We start from the raw sequence: 19,837 nt of genomic DNA on the forward strand, positions 1-19,837 counted from the left end.
AAGTGGTTTAGATGATCAATTTGTTTATTGAGTTGAGCCCACAACTTTGAGAACAAGATCTTTACAACTACTCGAAGGGTTTGTTTAGATATTGTTTATTACTGAAAACTGAAAATACTATAGCAAAATAATTTTTAAATTGGTGAATAGTGCTGGGTGACTCAATTTTAACATAACATTTGCTGAAATTTGTACTTGCGGGTCCAGTAAACAGTGCACGAGATCCACACAAAAAAAACACCAAACGCAGGAAGTTTCATTTTTTAGTACAATCCAAACTCAACCTAAATCCACTCCTAAAATATTTATGAAACAAGACATTACCTTTTTACAATTCCTTAAACAATCATATCTTTGATAAGAACAAAATTCATCCAAAAAATTGGTTGGGTATTATAAAATTACCAACTACACTAATTGACAAATTAGGCCTACATTATTCACCTTCAGTCATGTTTATGATTTTTTATTTTTATTTTTAAAAATGTTTTGCATGCTTTGTTGCGTTAGCCCCAAATTGCAAAAGTTTAACCCAACTTGGCCCCAATAGTTGCATTGGACATCCACCCACCAGTTTTGTCCATATCAAACCGAATTACATGATCTTTTACAATATTTGCTTTAAAATAGTATGGTTTTTCAAATGATTTAACATAAAACCAACCCAAATGTTTCATGGAGAGCAAATCAAGTCAAGTCAAATAAAAGCAACCAAATTATTTCCATATGGAATTGGGTTTAATTTATTTAATCCTTTTGTTATGCCATACTCGTGGTCTTCCGACCAATACAATTAAACCATGATCAATTTTAATGACTATGTGAAATTCTTAAGTAATTGATAAGAAATAACTTCTTTTTATTAGTTAGGACTTAGGAAGTTTACGAGGCCATCGTATTGTATTAAATAATTTCACCATATTGTATTGAATAATTTCTCGAGAATTGTTGGCACACCTAATGCTTCCATACAAGTTTAGATATTCCAAAGAGTTTGGCAAATTCTTAAATCATCTAAAGTGCTTCCATTACAGGCACCGAAAAAATGCACTAAGAAAAAAGTGGCTTGCCTCCATTTTGCGCCTCATATTAACACTGAGTATACAATGCCTTTCAATAGCGATCCATTTAGGTAGGACCAATGACTTTTATCCAATTTATTAGGTACAATCTGAGAAATTAAGTGCTTCACTCGAAAGGTACAATTTTTTGTACAAACTCTAATGGCATGGCATAATCATGAAGTGGATTTGTTTGTCTGTGTGATTTGAATAATCTTAGATGTGTCTCTCAGAGTCAGCCTATGTGAGATCACTAGGACTTTGTTAAAATTAAAAGAGCATCATGAGTGGACCATCAGATTTTAATAGAACCATCTTGTTCATGTGGGTGTGTGGGTAAATCCAAATTACATGTATATCAGCATGCATGGGGACTCGATTCTTCAGTGGGCCATACATTTTCTTTCTCTTTGAACTCCCCGCTATAATTGACTATAAAAAGTTGGGGCCCTACAGTACATGCCCCTAGAAAAAAATCCTAATTGGCAAAAGCTAATCTTTCATTGGCCACCTACAACTGACAATACCAAATAATTCAAGAGTGACAAATAATTACATATTATAAATTTGATCAACCCTACAAACTGACATATGAATTTAAAAAAGAAAAAAAAAATACAAACTTCAATTTGTTATCTTTTTTCAATAATTTATAGCTGGAAGTAGAGAATGAAAATTGAATTATAAGACTCTTTCTACAGTTTTGCAATTTATTATGTCGAGTTCATCGTGCTTTTACAATGAAACAAATCACGATTAAAAACAAATGGTAAATAATAAAAAAGTTGTGTCAATGGATCTATGTTACTTCAATCAGGACAAGCCGTATCAACAATTTTAAAATAAATGTACTTAAAATATTGTATCCGTAACATTACTCGACGCACCTACTCTGCGAGAGCGTGCCACACTGACATCGCAATCAATAGGGCCAAATAGACTACAAGGGTACAGGCTTTTGCACGCTGTGTCTTGGAACGTGTTGAACGTCCGCAGGGAGTCTAGTTCAACCAAGTCATTACACATGGAGGACCCTACAAACCTCAGTGTTCACACATCTATGCTCTCCTCATATCTATCCATCTTTCTATCTATCATTATGGTAGTTAAATGGTACACTCGTCCAAGTCACCGCACCATCCTAGCCGTGTCAATGATTATATCCCTCTTTTGGAACAGAATATACAGAGATAATTTCAACAAAAAAGTCATTGCAATTTGTCAATTTCAAGCCTATAATTTTGAATCTCTCCCCACTAATTATTACTACTACTCATATCCATCACAATTTACTTTGACATTATAAATTTAGTGTGTGTGTGTGTGTGTTTGGGGACAGCAACGTTGCTTTCCTATTCCTCTTACAATATAAGTCATGCTACATATGGTGAAATTTGATATTGCCTGGCCAAAATGGGTGGATTTTGATAATGTTACAGCCTCTATGAGTGTATGACATACATAAAAATTCACAGTGCCTTACAGGTTTTATATATCAACAGCATCAACTGGGAGAGAAACTGTCCTGTGAAGAGAATTTGGAAGCAATGAGCTTGTGTAGAATCTCTTGGCAGTGAACATATCCTCAGCATTTGAGGGATCCTTCATTGCCTCGCAATTTTTGGCCCTTTGGGTTTCCGAATTGGGGCATCTCTTATTGACAAGAGCAGGGAAATTGGAACCAAACTCCCCATCATAAGAACAAGATTTCGAGGGAGTTCCATTGGTGTCATCTTGTAGTGTTAAATCATCTACTTTGTCTTCTCTATATCCACAATTTGAAGATTTTGACATTCCTAACTGTTGATCCTTAAGTTCCCTTATTTCCATTTGGTACTTTGCTTTAAGCCATCTCAATTCCTGCTGGATTTCTTTCTTATAATGTCCAGACAGGTCACGATACAAAGATGGCTTCAAAGAGAGAGAATGTGAACCTGATAAATTTCCAATTAAGTTTCCTTCTTTGGAGGTATTATCATTGTTCATACTAACGTCATTCTCTTCCTCAGTTACTATCGATTGCTCCAATTTCTCATATTCCTCATATGAATTGCTCTGGCCAGAGCCAACTGAACTAAGCTCGCGGCTCTCATGCTGACTCCATATTTCCTGATAATCAGTGTCGCTTGACATGTTTGGTGTACCGTATGTCACATGATTCTCAGACTCCTCTGCTTGGAATGTAATCTCCTCGAACCGGCCATGCATTGAAGCAGCACATCCATGTCTACAGCATTGAAGAACTTGCATATTCTTGATGCCTTGATTATCTGACAGAAAATCCATGAAGGAACCACTTGAGGTATGGTTGGAAGCACAATTATGACAGAGGCCTTGATTAGCAAACTGGGGTGTTTCCTCTAACCCTGGCCCTGGTCTCCATTCAGGCACCAAGGAAGCAATTTCTCCATCAATCATATCTGCTATTCTGGTCACATCCTGATCAGTAATATCAAGTTCTGCAACCATTTCGGTTGCCACACTCAATGCAGTATCTGTCTCAACATCGAATGGAAAATAAATGTTCCGGATACGGCCTGCAAAAAGATACAACCACAGTGCCACATTTGATTTCCACTAAAAAGATATAGTAAACAACCCACTAAAAGAATGCCAACAGAAAGAAGATAAAAGAGATTCCAACCTTCTTTATCTGAAATTCTAAGTCTTAAAAAGATGCCACCATCTTTACTCTTCTTCCCTTTGATACTTATGTCAACATCTTCAGTATGGTCATCATCGTGGTGCTCAAAAAGTTCAATTCCATTTGATTCGATCTCAACTGAATGATAGCTCCATTCGTTTTGGGCTTCAAAACCAAAACCATTTGAGCATCCGTTACTAAAGCCGCTATTACTGTGATGAAATTCAGGGAGAGGCTGCCTTATCAGGGGCCCTGTGTCATCTAGTTCTCTACCATAATCTACTGGTCTCAAATCATATTCACAGTCATCTAATTGGAGAAAAGGGTCATTCAGAAGCTCCCAAGCAGACAGCCTTAGAGACACAGTTGCCAGGCATTTCTCCACAAATTTCCGCACTTCGGGATCCTTTACTTTGTATAAAGCATCTGGTTTTCTTCCCTGTAGAACTAAAGCATGTAAGTGACATCTAGGCTTAATCATTATTCATTTGGCTAAACAAACAAAAGTAGGCCAATGGAGAGGAATCCAGAGTATCCACTTACAGAAGTAACTTTCTTGTAAATTTGAGCAGGATGAGTGCACTCACTATAAGGATATTCAAAAGTGACCATTTCCAATATACACATCCCAAATGAGTAAATGTCAACTAACTCATTATAAGCCTCCTCATACACTTCTGGAGCCATGAACTCAGGAGTCCCTGTCAAAAAGGAAACCCAAAAACACATCAACCCCAAACTAAATGTCTTTCAATTAATAATTCCACTACCTATACCCAGGAGATAAAATTAGAAAAAAGCACATAAAAACAGATACAACTTTTTGTTTCATTGGAAATACATTGATATACTATCTTCCACTCTACCTGTAGTTTTTCATTGATTTCAATCTAGTTATAATGATTAAAGCATATACTTGAGATCCACATAGCAAAATCACCAATAATCATTAAGCATACCAACACAGTGAGCTGCATGCGATTTCTTTAGAATTGCAGCGAGGCCAAGATCACCAATCTTCACTTCCCCTTGGTTCCCATTAACAAAGATATTATCACACTTGAGATCTCTGTGGATCACAGGAGGGTCATGGCTATGAAGATAAAGAAGCCCTCTCAAGATCTGCCTACACCAGTGCTTTACTGCTCTAATGTTAACTCTCTTGTGCTTTAGTCTATACCTATCAATAATAAAAAAGCAAAAGAATCCACAAAAGGTAATCAGAAATCTCACAGACCCACATAGCAAAGTTGACAGAAAACAAGGAATAGACCAAAACAATCATTAAAAATTTCAAAAAAATGCTTACTGCCTCAGAGTCCCAGAAGTGAACATTTCAGTCACAAAATTGATGTTCATATTTGCAGTATCAACCCAAGAAGTGTAAAATTTCATAATGTTCTTGTGCTTCAATGTTTTAAGGAGATGAATCTCGCAGTAGAGTCTCTCAAGGTCTTCAGGGCTTTGCAGGAAATCGTAAAGCTTTACCTGGTTCCAAGCAACTTCAATCCCTTCATACTCATCAAATGCCTTGTAACTGCAAAAAAATCAGACACCCAATAACTGACAAATCTATCAAATGCCCATTTGCAGCAACTTACAGAAACACCCATAAAAGCTCACATTTTGAAGAAATCTGCGCTGGGTATGCACCAAATTGAATGAAATACTACAAAAGCTTCAAACTTTGACAACAAAATTAAAAAAATTCTGAAATGGGTTGTTCGGGTTGTTTAAGAATAAGAATTCTTACACTGTCTTTGAAGCTCCTTTGCCAAGGATTTCATTGTACTGCAACAAACAAAGGAATCTAAAATTAATTCAGACTCAAAAGTAGATAGCAATAGAGAGAGAGATAGAAAGAGAGAGAGAGAGAGAGAGAGAGAGAGAGGTTTTACTCTGCCATATCTGCCAGTCGGATCAACTTCAACAAACTCAGAGTAATCTTGTTCAAGATGTTGAAGAACATTCATTCTCCAATTTTTTTTTCTTCACTTTTGTTACTCTCCTTTTTTCTTTCCTATGATTAGATATCCTCTAATGGCTCTTCTTCTTTTTACTGTTCTGAATTCTGCCAGACAGGAGAGAGAGAGAGATAGAGAGAGAGGTTTTATATGACACCAAATGTAATACTTTTTTGCGTCCTTTCTGAAACTTTGAGAGAGAGAGAGAGAGAGAGAGAGAGTAGAAATGAAACGAACAATTATTTATTTGAACATGTGAAAGTGAGGGGTAGGTCTGAGTTAATAAAAAGGGCAAAGCAAATTGTTTTTGTAAAAAACACACTGTCACATTTTTAAGCAGATACAAACAGAGCCACCCAACCACGACGGAACGTGACAAACACTGACACACAAAACACAGAGAGAGAGAGAGAGACAGAGACAGAGAGTTTCTTTTTCTTATTTATTTATTTTTTCAGAGAGAGAGAGAGAGAGAGACAGAGAGTTTCTTTTTCTTATTTATTTATTTTTTCACAGAGAGAGAGAGAGAGAGAGAGAATTAGTTTTAGCTGGCCAGCAAATGCGAAAAAATCCGGATTTATTTTTTGATAAAGCAAAAAATGCCGGATTATAAAAATAGGGCCCCACTTTTTATTTTATAACATTATCTCAAAAAATATATTATATTGTTTCCAAACTTAGAATATTAGATTGAAAAAAAAAAAATCAGAACACTAAAATATTTTACAGATTACTGATTTTTGTGTATGAATTTTTATTTTCTACTTATTTCGAATATTATACATTAATTTTTTTCCTTCAAAATCTATATATTTTATTTTACCAGATTCAAAATTTGGATGAGCTTACTTTCATTTCATGTTGTTTGAATAATGATCTCTTTTTAAAAAAATTGTTTAAATAATTAACATATAAAAATACAGATTTACTTAGAAAAAAATAAGAATTAAAATTTTGTTTTGAAATTAAAATTAACAGATAATTTTTTATTTAATGGATTAACCAAAATCTTTTATTTTAAGATTGTTTTAATCATTGTAAATTTGGGTTTTGTTTCTATATATTTTGTAGAATTTTCCAATACCGTAGGTTAGGACGTGAGGCGTTGCATATCTACGATGAGAAGTAAAATTCTCTAACAGTTTTCTAGCTCGATGGCACTTATCCGTACACTTACGCCTTGTACGTTTAACTCGTCTATGCTTTTCTCTAAAAAGAGGGAGGAAATATATTCCTTCCCTATATGAGGGTGCCAATGTCTATTCTTAGGAAAAATTGAGTATTTAGCTTTTATTGTTGTGTTTGCAACTTGTGTATTTTTGTTTTGTATTCATTGAATACTCTTTTAGTTAAGCCAAGAGGCTCATAATTCTTTTTTGATTTTGTTTCTTAAAAAAAAAAAAGTCTTATAATTCATTTGGCATTTTCTGATGTTTTAAATAGAAAAAGTGCATTTTCTGATTTTTTTTTTTTTTTTTGCAATTGTGACTGACTTATTTCTTTTATGAAAAAAAAAAACTTCGTATAATCTCCACTATATGAAAAAAATTACTCCTTTAACTTTCAGAATAAAAATATAATATTTTTTATAGATAGATCATTTAAAAAATTTTATAATTATTTTACTCTGGCCATTTAACCAGTTATTTGAAAATTGATACCATCACCATGGATATTTGTATTGTATGATTTTCAAGGAAGCAAAATGCTTCATTAAATTTTAGTAAAATGATTTAATAAATTGTGTGCATAATTTTAACAAAAATATATATAATCATATAGACAAAACTTTAAACCAAATAAGGAGTAATTTAAGAGTACTAAAATGATAATTTAAAAAAAAAAATCAGGGAGGTTAATGTATAATTTGAACAAAGGAAGGGTAATTTCACAAACCCTTAAAAAGTCAATAAAATGAATGGAAGCAAAATCTTGCCGTTTGTTCTTCTTGCATAACAAATACTGTTATTAAAAAGAAGAGAATAGAATACTTACTTTGTATAAAGAATTAATAGTTGTTTGAATTTATGACAAACTAGATAAGATCAAAATGATGTTTCAATAAACTAATTAAGGTATTATTAATGGGTATTTAATTCTTTATTACAGTGAAATGGCAAAATATAGAGGATAAGGATGATCTGCATGCACGCACACCAGAAGAGTCTGAACTAAAACTATAAGTGAGTCCGTAACTGTTGGGTAAAATTAAACAGGTTAGTAGTTGGGGTGGCAAACTTTGCCTCATCTGAACTGAACTATTTATTAGCCATTAACAATTCAGTACAGGTGTCTTTAATCTTTAGCCAGGCATGCATGTATAAAAACAAAAGTAGTGATGAGAATGGTTGCAGGTTCTGGATTTTTGGTTTCACAATTCTACATGCAACTCCATATACACATGCAGGTTGCATGTTATACATGTGTATGGAAGATGATAATTAAGAAATATACAACTTTCCTTTTCTGTTTTGGATAAGGAAGGAATTAGTGGCAACCAAAACTTTTTATCTACTTATCCTATTTCTCATTCTACTATCATTTTGTTATACTTTTGAAGGATAGAGCACGGGAGCTATTTTAGTTAATAAAGTAGGAAAAAAAAAAAAAACTATGCAACTTTATGCTACTTACCTTTATCAACCAAATTAGATTTGGGGTTTAGATTTTTTTCCCCCAAGATAGATGAGAAAATAAATTATTTTGGGTTTTAGTATCACAGATTGGACAGAAGGCGCCTAAGTTGGTAAAAACAAAAAAAGATTAATTGAAAACATAATCCTAGTTGAGACAAGTTATTGTTAGGAAGTTCATAATCCAAACAATTTTTTTAGTCTTCCTTTTTTTGGTTGGGATAAGGGACTGTAATGTGCTAAATTAGGCTTTACCAAATAGAGTATTTGAAATGTATTTGTATCATATTTTCAACCAGATTATTTACTTTGTAAGGAAAATGTATTTTATGAAACAGTTTCATGAAATATCTCTCTCATAACATGTGAGATTATATGTGTGGTGCCTACAAATGTTATGAGAGAAATATCTTATAAGACTGTCTAATAAAATAATTTTTATAATATAGTGAAATTGATTGTTAGAGTTTTTATCCATTAACTAAGCATTTCTTAGAGCACTTGCAGCAGTGGAGCTAAATAGCTATATAGCTATTTTAGCTCCACCAAAACACCAAAAAGAAGCATGCAGCAGTGGAGTTAAATCTATTTTTTTTTAGCTCATTGCTACAGTGCACATCTATAGATAGATGTGCACTGTTCATGAGAGCTAAAAAAAAATTAATTTTTTATTTTGCATTCACATTACTTTTTTATTGTGGTGTTTTTATTGTAGTGAGATGTATTATTTTATTGTGGTAGATATATTATTTTATTGTGATGTTTATATTATTTTATTATGTTGAAAGCTAAAATAGATCCACTGCTGCAGCATGTGTGTAGGTAAAATAGATAAAGTAACTTTTAGTGGAGCTAAATTGCTAAATTTTTAGCTCCACTGCTATGGATGCTCTTATACGCTAGATATTTGAGAATAAATTTAACAACTATTTTTATGAAAATATAAATGCTATTTTTTTCTCATATACATAATATATCTACCATACGAGTATGATATATATAGATTAGTTTGCTTCACTAATTCAAACAAAAATGGAAAATGATCCACTATTATGCTTTATTAATTTATTTGAGCTATTTAAAAGTATATAAAAAAATGGGTTTATACATTAAAAAAAGGGTATATGATCCCATCAAACTCCATCTATCATAGTTTCTCCAATTGACTATACATTAATAGTTGGGTTGTTAGAGGAGCTTTCACTATAACTCAATAGGCCAGGTTGCTGAACAGCTGAAGGAAAGTGTTCGGTTAAGCTAGGTTGGGGAACAAGACCTAAATAGGTTCTTGCACTGTTAATTGCAGTTATCCACCATAAATTATGAAGGCATTTATAATCAGCACGTATTTGTACATCATAAAGTACAATATTTTACTAACACCACCCTTATTAGATATTAGTGGATAGATTAATATTAATTTAGTGTAATGGCTATATAATTTTTGTAATTTTTGACTTATGTTACAATAACGATTGTAATTTAGGATGAACATCTATTTACATCTTATAGTTTATACAATAATTTGGATGATGGGGTACGTGGGTATTCACACGCACCCCCATCATCCAAATCCATTCTTCTTGATGTAGTGACTACGTACTTAGTAGTTTTTTTTGATAAAATACTATTTTAGTTCTTAAAACTCTAAACTTTACCAATACTTTGTTTTTATTCTTAAATTTTAAAAAGTTCATTTTTTGTCCTTAAACTATTGAAAATTCATATTTCGTCCCTAAACTATTAAAAATATTTTATTTATGTCTTTAAATTTTACTAATAGTTTTTCATCCCTAAACTATTGAAAAAGTTCTTTTTTTCATTTTTATTTTTGTTTCTATACTATTTAAAAAATTCTTTACAAAGTTTAGGGATGAAAAATGATTTTTTTTTTTTAAATCTAGGTATGAAAAACAAACTTTTAATAAAGTTTAGAAACTAAAATGATATTTTACCTTTTTTTTTTTCAAAATTAACGACACAATTACTTGTGACCCAGGGGAGGGGGCAATTTCCTTCTCTTCAGTAGTCTCTTGTAATTTTTATAAAAAAGATACAAAAATAAAATTTTACTAATTAACTTGCTTGAAAAAAAAAAATTCTGACGCCACCATTGATTACCTAATAGATATGATTTTTTTAACCCACTGAATTCCGTAATTATTGAAAAACTAGATCAAATCATCAAAATGACCTAAACTTTACACAATGAATGGAGTCCAATTAGAAAAATCTTGAACCTCTAACAATCACATGTATTTTGACTAATGGGAGCCATCAGCTCAATGGTTGATATTCTTAGTACTTAATTTTGCCTTGAGAGAACCTAATCTTTAATTTGAAGAAGATCGAGATTAAGCATTAGTTATGAACCGAACTTGAGTTGGTGAAAGCCTCCATCCTTCAAGCTATTCAATATTCAAACATTAAATCTTCTGTAGTGCAAACAAGTCAAGGACACATTTCACCAATTAAGCAAAGCTTGATGCATTCCAAACAGTGTAGGAAATCTTTCTAACCCTACAGTCTCTTACCTTTTGTGTTTGGTGAACATAAAGAATACTAGGCTAGAAAAATATTGTGGTTTCCAAAAGAAGATTCAAGTTTTGATGCCATACCATAAAAGAAATGGAAAAAGAGGATGCTCTATGCCCTAGCCCCTAAGCCCTAAGAGTTAAGACATTGTGGTGCATAAGATGGAAATAACTTTGTGAAATTGTTTTCACAGAAAGTAAAACCCCAAATTGTGCATTAGTCAAATACATTAATTTGATATCAGTTTCAGGAAAACCTTGTATTTTTTTTTTCCTGAAATTTCATAATATTATATTATATGCAAGGAAACATTGGGTTACTTCAAATAATTACAAAAGACATACGTGAAATTCCCCATAAAATTACGATGGCTAGTCAAATCTATTTAAGACCTTATATTAATTATATATAAACCTAAAGTTGAAAAACTTTCTACTAGTTACGTTTCCTTACGTCGATTATTTCTAGAGGACACTGTTGATGAAAAGGAGAAAGGCTTGCAATAATCTAAATTAATATGGCTGCGTCATGTATCCTTTATCTGGCTAGTAGGTAGGAAATTTTTGATAAACCAAAAACCAAAAAAATAAAAAATAATCACCTAGAACTTTACTGCCCAATAGTCCTCCTCTGGGCAAGAAAGTATCCAAGGACCAATCACCAACACTAACTTTTTTTTTAATTGAAAAACAAAATACCTTTATTGCATAAGCCAAAAACAAACCAAATTACAAAAAGAATCTCTTCCAAATATAATGCGAGCAAAACTTAAAAGGCAATGGCCATTTAACAAGGTCATGAGAATACATACATACATACATATATAGTAGGAAAAAAATACATTTGACCAATTTTGATTAATCTATTATGGATTTTGGGTTAAAATTTGGATGTTATTGTCATATATTCATTTGTATATAAATGTCTATATATAAGTATACGGCATACAATATATGTATGTCCCGGTTTTTATTTATTTTTAATGTTTTTTTTTATGCTTCTCAAAAAAAAAAGTTTTTTTTAATGAATTTTTTATTTTTTAATGTTTGTACTTTGTGAGTTGCTCCTGGTCCATCCTCATATACTGATGCTTCACGAATTGGATACTAAATGGCATAATTTGCTAACAAAAAAAAAAAAATTATATATGTTTAATGATTTAAATGGAATTTAAATGGTATCTTTATCACTTATCAGTGTGTAGAAAGTTTTTGATGGAGAGTATGAGTGTATGACCATTAATCTTTTTTCTTTTTTCTTTTTATCTATTTTTTTCCTTTTTTTATAGGCTAAGATAAATGTGGTTAGATTATTTTCCTCATTTGAGAATCTCCTCCATTCTCCTATTTCACCTATAAAAAAAATCTCAGAGAATAAGAAATGAATAAATAGCAATATGAGCCTTTATGGATAAAATAAATGGTGGCTCAAGTCAATGTACCAAAAGATATATGGTTCAAGTAATAGCCGAGATCATTTTAGTGTGGGGAGATACACCATCAAAACGTAGGATGGGTACCACAACCACAATAGCAACTTCTTCTAATTTCAAAATTATTAATGAATTACGACTTTCATAACCACACTATAATAGCAACAATAGCCATAGGGATCACCATTTCAAGGTTTTTTTTAAAGGAATTTTGTTAACAGGTACTATTAGAGTATTTGTTAACAAGTTATTTTAAAAAACTTTTAATATCATTTTTATGAAAATATAAAAAACTATAAATATAATTTTTTATTTTATTAAAAAATTTTAAAAAATATTTCATAAACCAATAACCTTAAAGTATCTGCTAACTCTTTTTTCTTTTCTTTTTTAATATATAAAAAATCAATTAAAGTTCATTTTTTGGTGAATCATCAATGAAAGTTTGACCTAAAACCAAGCAACTCCATCCCATCATTTTTTTTTATTTTAATACGAGAGCAAAAGCATAAAGGGGTTTATTTGAAGCATACAAAGTTTACAGTTCATAGGCCATGACCCATGTTCATGTGAGTTCTGTCAAAATTTTAAAAGATATATGGTAAGTAAAGAAGATACCCCCATGTGAGAATCCATAATCCATTAACCATAAAAACGACAGCATATCATTTCTGTTCTCAATATATGGGCTTTGCTTCCTTGAATCTTGGAGGCCATCTATTAACTTATGTTTGTTATCAGGATTACATTATTTTTTTTGAATGTAAAGGAGATAGCTTATTAGTATTAAATTACCATTATGACTGTTGCAACTAATTAATAACACCAACTCCAAGGACAATTAAGCCATTAAGATCAGGAAGTAATCGACACCCCCAATGGGTGATGAAAGGAGAGCACGTGGATGGCCAGGAAAAAGGTTTTTGACCTTTATGTATCGTTATGTTTTTATTGATTATCAAATAAAAAAATTTTAAAAAAAGTTTTTATTTTTGGGTCCGGACGCTTTTAATATATTCATTAATAGATCATTTTAATAAAATTTTAATAAAAAATGTAAAAATCATAAAAAAAATTAATTATTTTTTTATCATAAAAACTTTCTAAAAATAATTATTGCCTTTAGGCACCTATTAACTTCTTCTTTTTATTTTTTAATATAGAGATTTAATGAAAAATGTAAATAATCGGAAAAAAATCAATTTTTTTTTCCTATAAAAATTTTCTAAAAATAATTGTTGTCCTTAGGCACTTATTAACTTCTTCCTTTTATTCTTTAACATAGAGATTTATTGTTAAATCCTTCCACCACCAATTGTTGAATTATATATATATATATATATATATATATATATATATATATATATATATATATATATATATATATGTGAGGACCCGAGGATCTAAGAACCCGAAGACTCGAAGAAAGGAAGGCCAACATTTAGAATGAAAGATGAGGTCTCTCTAGGTGTGCCCGAAGATGAAGTGGCGTGGACGATAACTAAATAAGGAGCATGTTACAAATATCTGGTTGTAATAGGCTGATTTGGAAGGTTGCAAGGTTGCATTAAATGCTTGGCAACAACCATTCTGGCCGCATTAATTAGCAAGCATCTCCTCTATCCGTCGCATTAATGTGGACATGACCTGAACAGTGCGGGATGCAAAGTGGAATCTTGTTCCATTGCCGACGGACAAGTGTCACGGGAAAAGGACCGCAGATTGCAAGGTGTAAGGCTACGATGAAAGTAGAGAATAGTATAAATAGGAATCAAGAGATTACGAGAAGAGGGCTTTTTGTTGTTGAACCCTCTCTACCAAATGTATTGTATGAGGACTCTTAAGTGAATAGAGCAACAGTAACGTTTTGAAGTTGATTTTATGAGCTTTTGGTCCTTACAATATATATATACACACACAATATATTAAAGAATAATAAATATTCAAATATGAAGAATGATGTACTCTTTTTGGAAAGAAAAAATATATTTATTATTTGAGTTTGCTCTTATGAATAATTGGGGCAAGGAGGATTTGAATTCTTGAAATTTTCGTTGAAATGTGAAAAGTAAAAATACTAAAAAATATCAGTTGATGTATAAGACTCTTGGCCACAATTATTTAATTCTTTCACGGATATATACTTATCCTTCCCATGTGAGCATAAATGTTGGTGACTTTTATTTTTTTAATAAAAATTCAGGAATCGATAAAGTTGAAAATAGAATAAAAAATCCTTGAACCTACACTAGTAATAAAATTATTATTATAATTGTGTAGAAGTGAAAACGGGGTGCAAATGCAATTAGACTGTGATCGAAAACTATATTATATAGAAGTGATCAGTTGGTATGACGTTGCTTTAGCCTCGAAAATTAGACAAAAGAGGTGTAATTGACCATCAATAGAAAGAAAACTATTGGCCTGTTTGGAAGTTATTATAAGTGTTTTTCCTCAAGAAAACTCCGAAAAGATTTCGTACTTTGCATTTAGATCTCCTATGGGAACATAATTAGATATTTGTGCAATTTCTTCTCAAAATAAAAAAATAAAAAAATAATGTCGCATGCAGTATTAGTGTTGGCATGTGAAAATATTCTTTTATCTCATCTCCTTCCCTTATATATGTGTATGTTTCTCAAATAAAAAAAAAATCTCCAAAGGGCAAAAAAAAAAAAAAAAAAAAAAAAAAATATATATATATATATATATATATATATATATATATATATATATATATATACACACACAAAATATACATCTTATCGTGTTAAAAATTATGAGTTATACTTAGGAAAATAATATAAACTATTGTGGTTGAAATAATATTTCTTTAAACTAAGTTCACAATTGATATCATTTTTATTATTTACCAATTATAATAGTTCATTTCTATGATATAGTTATGAAAAAAAAAGGTTTGTGAATTATTAGCAAAAAAAATTGAAAAAAGGTTTGTGAAAATTGTTGCCTTTCTATTCTTATTGTAAAATTTTTACTTATTTCCTTGACTAAATTAGAGTTTCCTATAAGCAGATGGATTTTGAAGAAACACCCAATTTGAGATTTTAACAAAAACTTTACTTTGGCACAAAACAATTTCATGTTTTATTCTTACCCAGGCAAACAACAACAAAAAAATGGTGCTTCTCTCTAAGAAAAAGAAAATGATCAATGGAAGTGGGGACGTACGATTTTTGAACACATTAAATTTTAGTTGGGATGGGACCATTAATAAAGAGGCAAGAAATAGACCAAGGAGATAATTGGCCATATGTGTAGCTTGGGAGGTTAGGGCACACTCATGTTGTACATCCATGCACGGATATATACCATTGCTTCATGAATCCTTGTCTGGTCTTTTCAAAACTATAGACTCCTTCGACAACTTTGGTATACGGTATTGTTTTGTGGGGTATAAGATAAGCTTTGGTAGCTTTCCAAATGTAAAGTGATGATAATGATATAAAACCAGCTAATAATGCTTATCTCTAATGACTTCCAAAATAAAAGTTATGGATGGATATTTATGGCTTATAGAAGTTCTGAAAGGACAATTATTTAATGTGGCATTTTTATTGATTGAAATTTTTTTATTAAAAAATATATTTATAATGTGGCGCTAGATTTTTTTTCTCTCTCTCTCTCCAATACAAAATAAGCTCCCAAAAAAATTACAAAAATAATTAATTCAACCAAATTTGTCATGAAATATGCCAAAGATTTAACTAGTGCCGAGAATGTTGAAAAGTCTGCATCAACATGTTATTTTCAGCATACTGTGTTAGCCGCATATGCATAAATTAATTCATAGAAAATTAATGGAGGGATTAAATTGTTATTTTATAAAAATTTGAGAGACCAAAATCAAGTTTATCCTAAATTTTAAGGACAGAAAAATAATTCAATTATATTTTTTAAGTTTGCTGGTCAGAGCTTATTTCTAATATTAAGTTTCTTCGAGTGAGCATTATTATATTCATTGTGGGGCGTTTTCATTCTAGAAAAGTTCTTTTGATCGAAGCATTTTCAACGGAAGACTTTGAAATTTCTCCCAGAAGGCATACGTGCAAGAAAGAACCTAAAATTTCCTTGTAAAGCAAAAACCTTTTATTTTTTTTGTTTTTAAATTTCTTAGTCGGTTGAGTATAAGCTTTTCAATGAAGGTCACAAGTTTTTTTATGTTTAACTTTTTGTTTATTTTGTTAATGTATAACGTTTTAAAATTTCACTTTTTCAAGTATAAGTATATTTTATCTCCCTATTAATAAAAGACAGATAAAAAGTTAAATAAGTTGAAGCCAAATGGACATGACACCAATCTTACCCTTAGTTTACAGGATTGTACAAGAAACATTCTTGGAGTCAAAAGTTAGTGGTCCCTACTTATATCATACACATTTACACATTTTATTAAGAACAAGATGACATAAAGACTTATGACTTTTAAGGGGGTGTTTGGCAAGTTTGTTTAAACACATTTTCACATATTTTAAATAACATTTCACATATTTTCACACACTTTTGTTACCCACACGTATATCAAAAACACCCAAATAACATAACTTAAACTACTCTTCCAAACACCCCCTAAATTTCCTTAATAGACCATATGATTCTTAATTATATTGTGCATCTGGAATTGGGCAGGCAAAGGGTTTAGTTTAGGTAGGATAAAACCAAGGAAAAAGAAAAGCTACTTAGGTGCTATATCTTAAAATTTTCATTTAAATTCAATTATATGATAGTATTGATCACATAATTGAATTTAATTGTCTTCATAGAAAAATTTTGAATTTAATTGTCCTTAAGGAAAATGATTCATTTTTGTACAATATTGGTCAATATGTATAATCATATTATTAAATTTAAGATATAGTACTTCATAAGTTATAGCTATATAAGAAATGGTGTTCTAGTCTTTTGATGAGGCTATTCCACTCGTTGCTCATGAGACATTGCGAAAACTTCATGAACTGTTAGTTTACTAGTCGCTAACCCGTGCGATGCATGGAATAGTTAAATATAAATTAAAAGTATTTATTTTGCTTAAAGGTTTATGAATTGACTTAAAACAATGTATACTTTGAAAATGATTGAAAATAAGTAATTTTTTATTCAATATAATGGTTTAGAAAAATTCATTTTCTTCATATCATTGGTTCTATATAATACATCCTGACGTGTGCTATTCTATGGTGATGACTTCACATAATACTCAATTACAATTAAATCTACTATCTACCACCAATCTAATCTATGTTATCTTGATAGTAGATTTACAAATTGCATTCTCATATCTTTAGAGCTTGACACATTATTATTATTATCTACATGTAATATAAAACCGAAGTTTTTGACTTTTTGAGAGACTTATGTTAGAATTAGAATTAAAAAAATAATTATAATTTCTTTTTTTCAATTAGACCTCATGTTAGAATTTTAAAAAATGACTCACTTTAGGTTTTAAAAAAGAAAAGAAAAGAAAAGAAAGACTCACGTAAAAAAAAAAAAAAAACTTTAGGATTAAAGGAAAAAGAGAGAGAGACTCCTGTTAGGACTCTCTTCCCTCCTCAATTTTTTTGCAATTTGGTGCTATAAAATTGAAAGAATTGAATCAAATTAAAAAATATAAATAAAAAATGCTGATGTGGAAAATTGTAGAGAGGTCAACCAAAAATCAAAGGCTACATACATACATACATACATACATACATACATACATACATACATATATATATATATATATATATATATATATATATATATATATATATATATAAAACTGGGTTTGGGTGTTTCATAAGGTTTAATATATTTTTAAAAGGTAGTCCATTTTGTAGAGAATAACTTTTGATCTAATTGTCAAGAGCAGCCCATATTTTATATAATAGTAAAAAGAAGTTATTATAATCTATTGGATAACAGTAAAAAAAAAAAAAAAAAAATTGAATGCAAAGAGGTAAAAAAGTCTAAATGTAACATTAGAGCATCATATGTCAGGAATTCATACACTCTCACATAAGATCTCTGCTTATATATATATATTGATTAGTGTAGTAATGGAACTTAAAATCTCCAAATTTACAGTACATCCTTCAAATCCATTGAGTCCCACCAACTGGGTTTAGCGACTCAACTTTAATCAGCACATTTGTGGATGAATTATTTTTATCTCTAATTTTGTCCCATATTATGTGTGTACCATGCGTTACTCTCTCTCTCTGGTACATGAATCCTTTTGTGTGTACATTGTTTTTATTGTTGTTTTTTTTAATAAACCAAAATAGATTCAACAAATGGAGTTCATTTTAAGGAATCAAACCTTTTTTGAGAGAAAAGATAGAAATGAATCAACTTTAATTAGTACATTTGGTTTAACTTATTTGCTTAAAGTCACATTTTGTCTCATGACGTTTAAACGAATGAACTAATATCAAATGAGTTAATTAAACGCATCAACCTCTTACTCAGAACAGGATGCCATCCTTCAAGGGATTTTAAACATTTCCCCATGTTTGGTTTTATTTTACAATTCTCTTTGTGCTGTTTTCTTTCCCTATCTTCATGGGGTTCTTTCTTTTTTTCTTTATTATCTTTCATTAGTTGCAAGGCTAGCTCTTCTGTTTTTCTTTATATAACAAAGATTAGAATATGTAGATGATGTACATTTCAAAATTCTTAGTTTGACCAGTTGCTGTTTGATTCCTTAAAATGCCGTACAAATGGTCAAAATTATACACTAGTTAGCTAGCAAAAAAGTCAAAAATTGAGGCTAATTGTGAGCCACGCTACAACTAGCTGGGAATACTTGGGATACTCTCAGTATTAAGAGTCCGTTTGGATAGAACTTATTTTGCTGAAGCTGAAACTGAAAACTGAAAACTGAAAACACTGTAGCAAAATAATTTTTAAATGTGTGAATAGTGCTATGAGACCTATTTTTAATAAAAAAGTTGCTGAAAAGTAAAATTTGTGGGACTCATGAACAGTGCATTTGTGCACTGTTCATGGCTGAAAAGTCCAAACTTGCGGCTGGGTTAAAAAAAAGAAAAAAAAGAAAAAAAAAAAAGAAGCAAAACACAGACGCAGGAAACTTGAACGCGCTATCCAAACTCCACCTAAATCTTGCTCTTGGGTTAAATTCATAGAATTTATGACTTCTATGTATAAAATAATCGTTCATACATATATCAACTTTCTGTACCCTAACTAGTTGTTTATTCATTGAAGCCAATGAATAAACAAATAAAAAAAAAACGACAAAGCTATTTGATTAAAGAGGTTTGAAGTTCTAGAGGACTTGAAAGCAGTCTGCTTCAAAGGGTGCAAATTCAAGTGATTAATAATGGGTAAACGCAATTCAAGCTGAGGTATGGTAAACATGGATGTTGCGTAACGTGGCCTTTGTTTTATTTATTGAATTCCTAGTGTTCTAAAATTGGATTCACATTCATATAATTAGGTGTTACTATAACTATATACGCTATCTCTTCGAATTAAAAGTTGACTTGTTTATAGGTAATCATTGTAAGGAAGACAAGAGAGTTGTATTATCATCAACTTGT

At 30.8% G+C, this 19,837-nt stretch overlaps 1 protein-coding gene across 1 annotated transcript; it reads right to left on the reverse strand.

Moving 5' to 3' along the window:
* Positions 1-2,437: 2,437 nt before the first annotated feature.
* Positions 2,438-5,918, reverse strand: LOC142628172 (putative serine/threonine-protein kinase WNK9). The gene is made up of 7 exons (XM_075802197.1): positions 5,604-5,918; positions 5,459-5,496; positions 5,015-5,242; positions 4,665-4,885; positions 4,249-4,406; positions 3,706-4,144; positions 2,438-3,598 (listed from the first exon to the last, which is right to left on the reverse strand). The coding sequence occupies exons 1-7, from the start codon at positions 5,676-5,678 to the stop codon at positions 2,550-2,552; spliced, it is 2,208 nt and encodes a 735-aa protein (XP_075658312.1). The 5' UTR covers positions 5,679-5,918; the 3' UTR covers positions 2,438-2,549.
* Between the last annotated feature and the right edge of the window lie 13,919 nt (positions 5,919-19,837).

This window comes from Castanea sativa, chromosome 3 (genome assembly GCF_040712315.1).
Source record: "Castanea sativa cultivar Marrone di Chiusa Pesio chromosome 3, ASM4071231v1".
Classification (NCBI taxonomy): Eukaryota; Viridiplantae; Streptophyta; class Magnoliopsida; order Fagales; family Fagaceae; genus Castanea; species Castanea sativa.

Coding starts and splice junctions, on each gene's coding strand:
- LOC142628172 (XM_075802197.1), bottom strand. CDS start 5,678: ATGAATGTTCTTCAACATCTTGAACAAGATTACTCTGAGTTTGTTGAA. Junction 5,243..5,458: donor AAAGGAGCTTCAAAGACAGT/GTAAGAATTCTT, acceptor ATTTTTTTGCAG/TTACAAGGCATTTGATGAGT. Junction 4,145..4,248: donor TTTACAAGAAAGTTACTTCT/GTAAGTGGATAC, acceptor TTAGTTCTACAG/GGAAGAAAACCAGATGCTTT.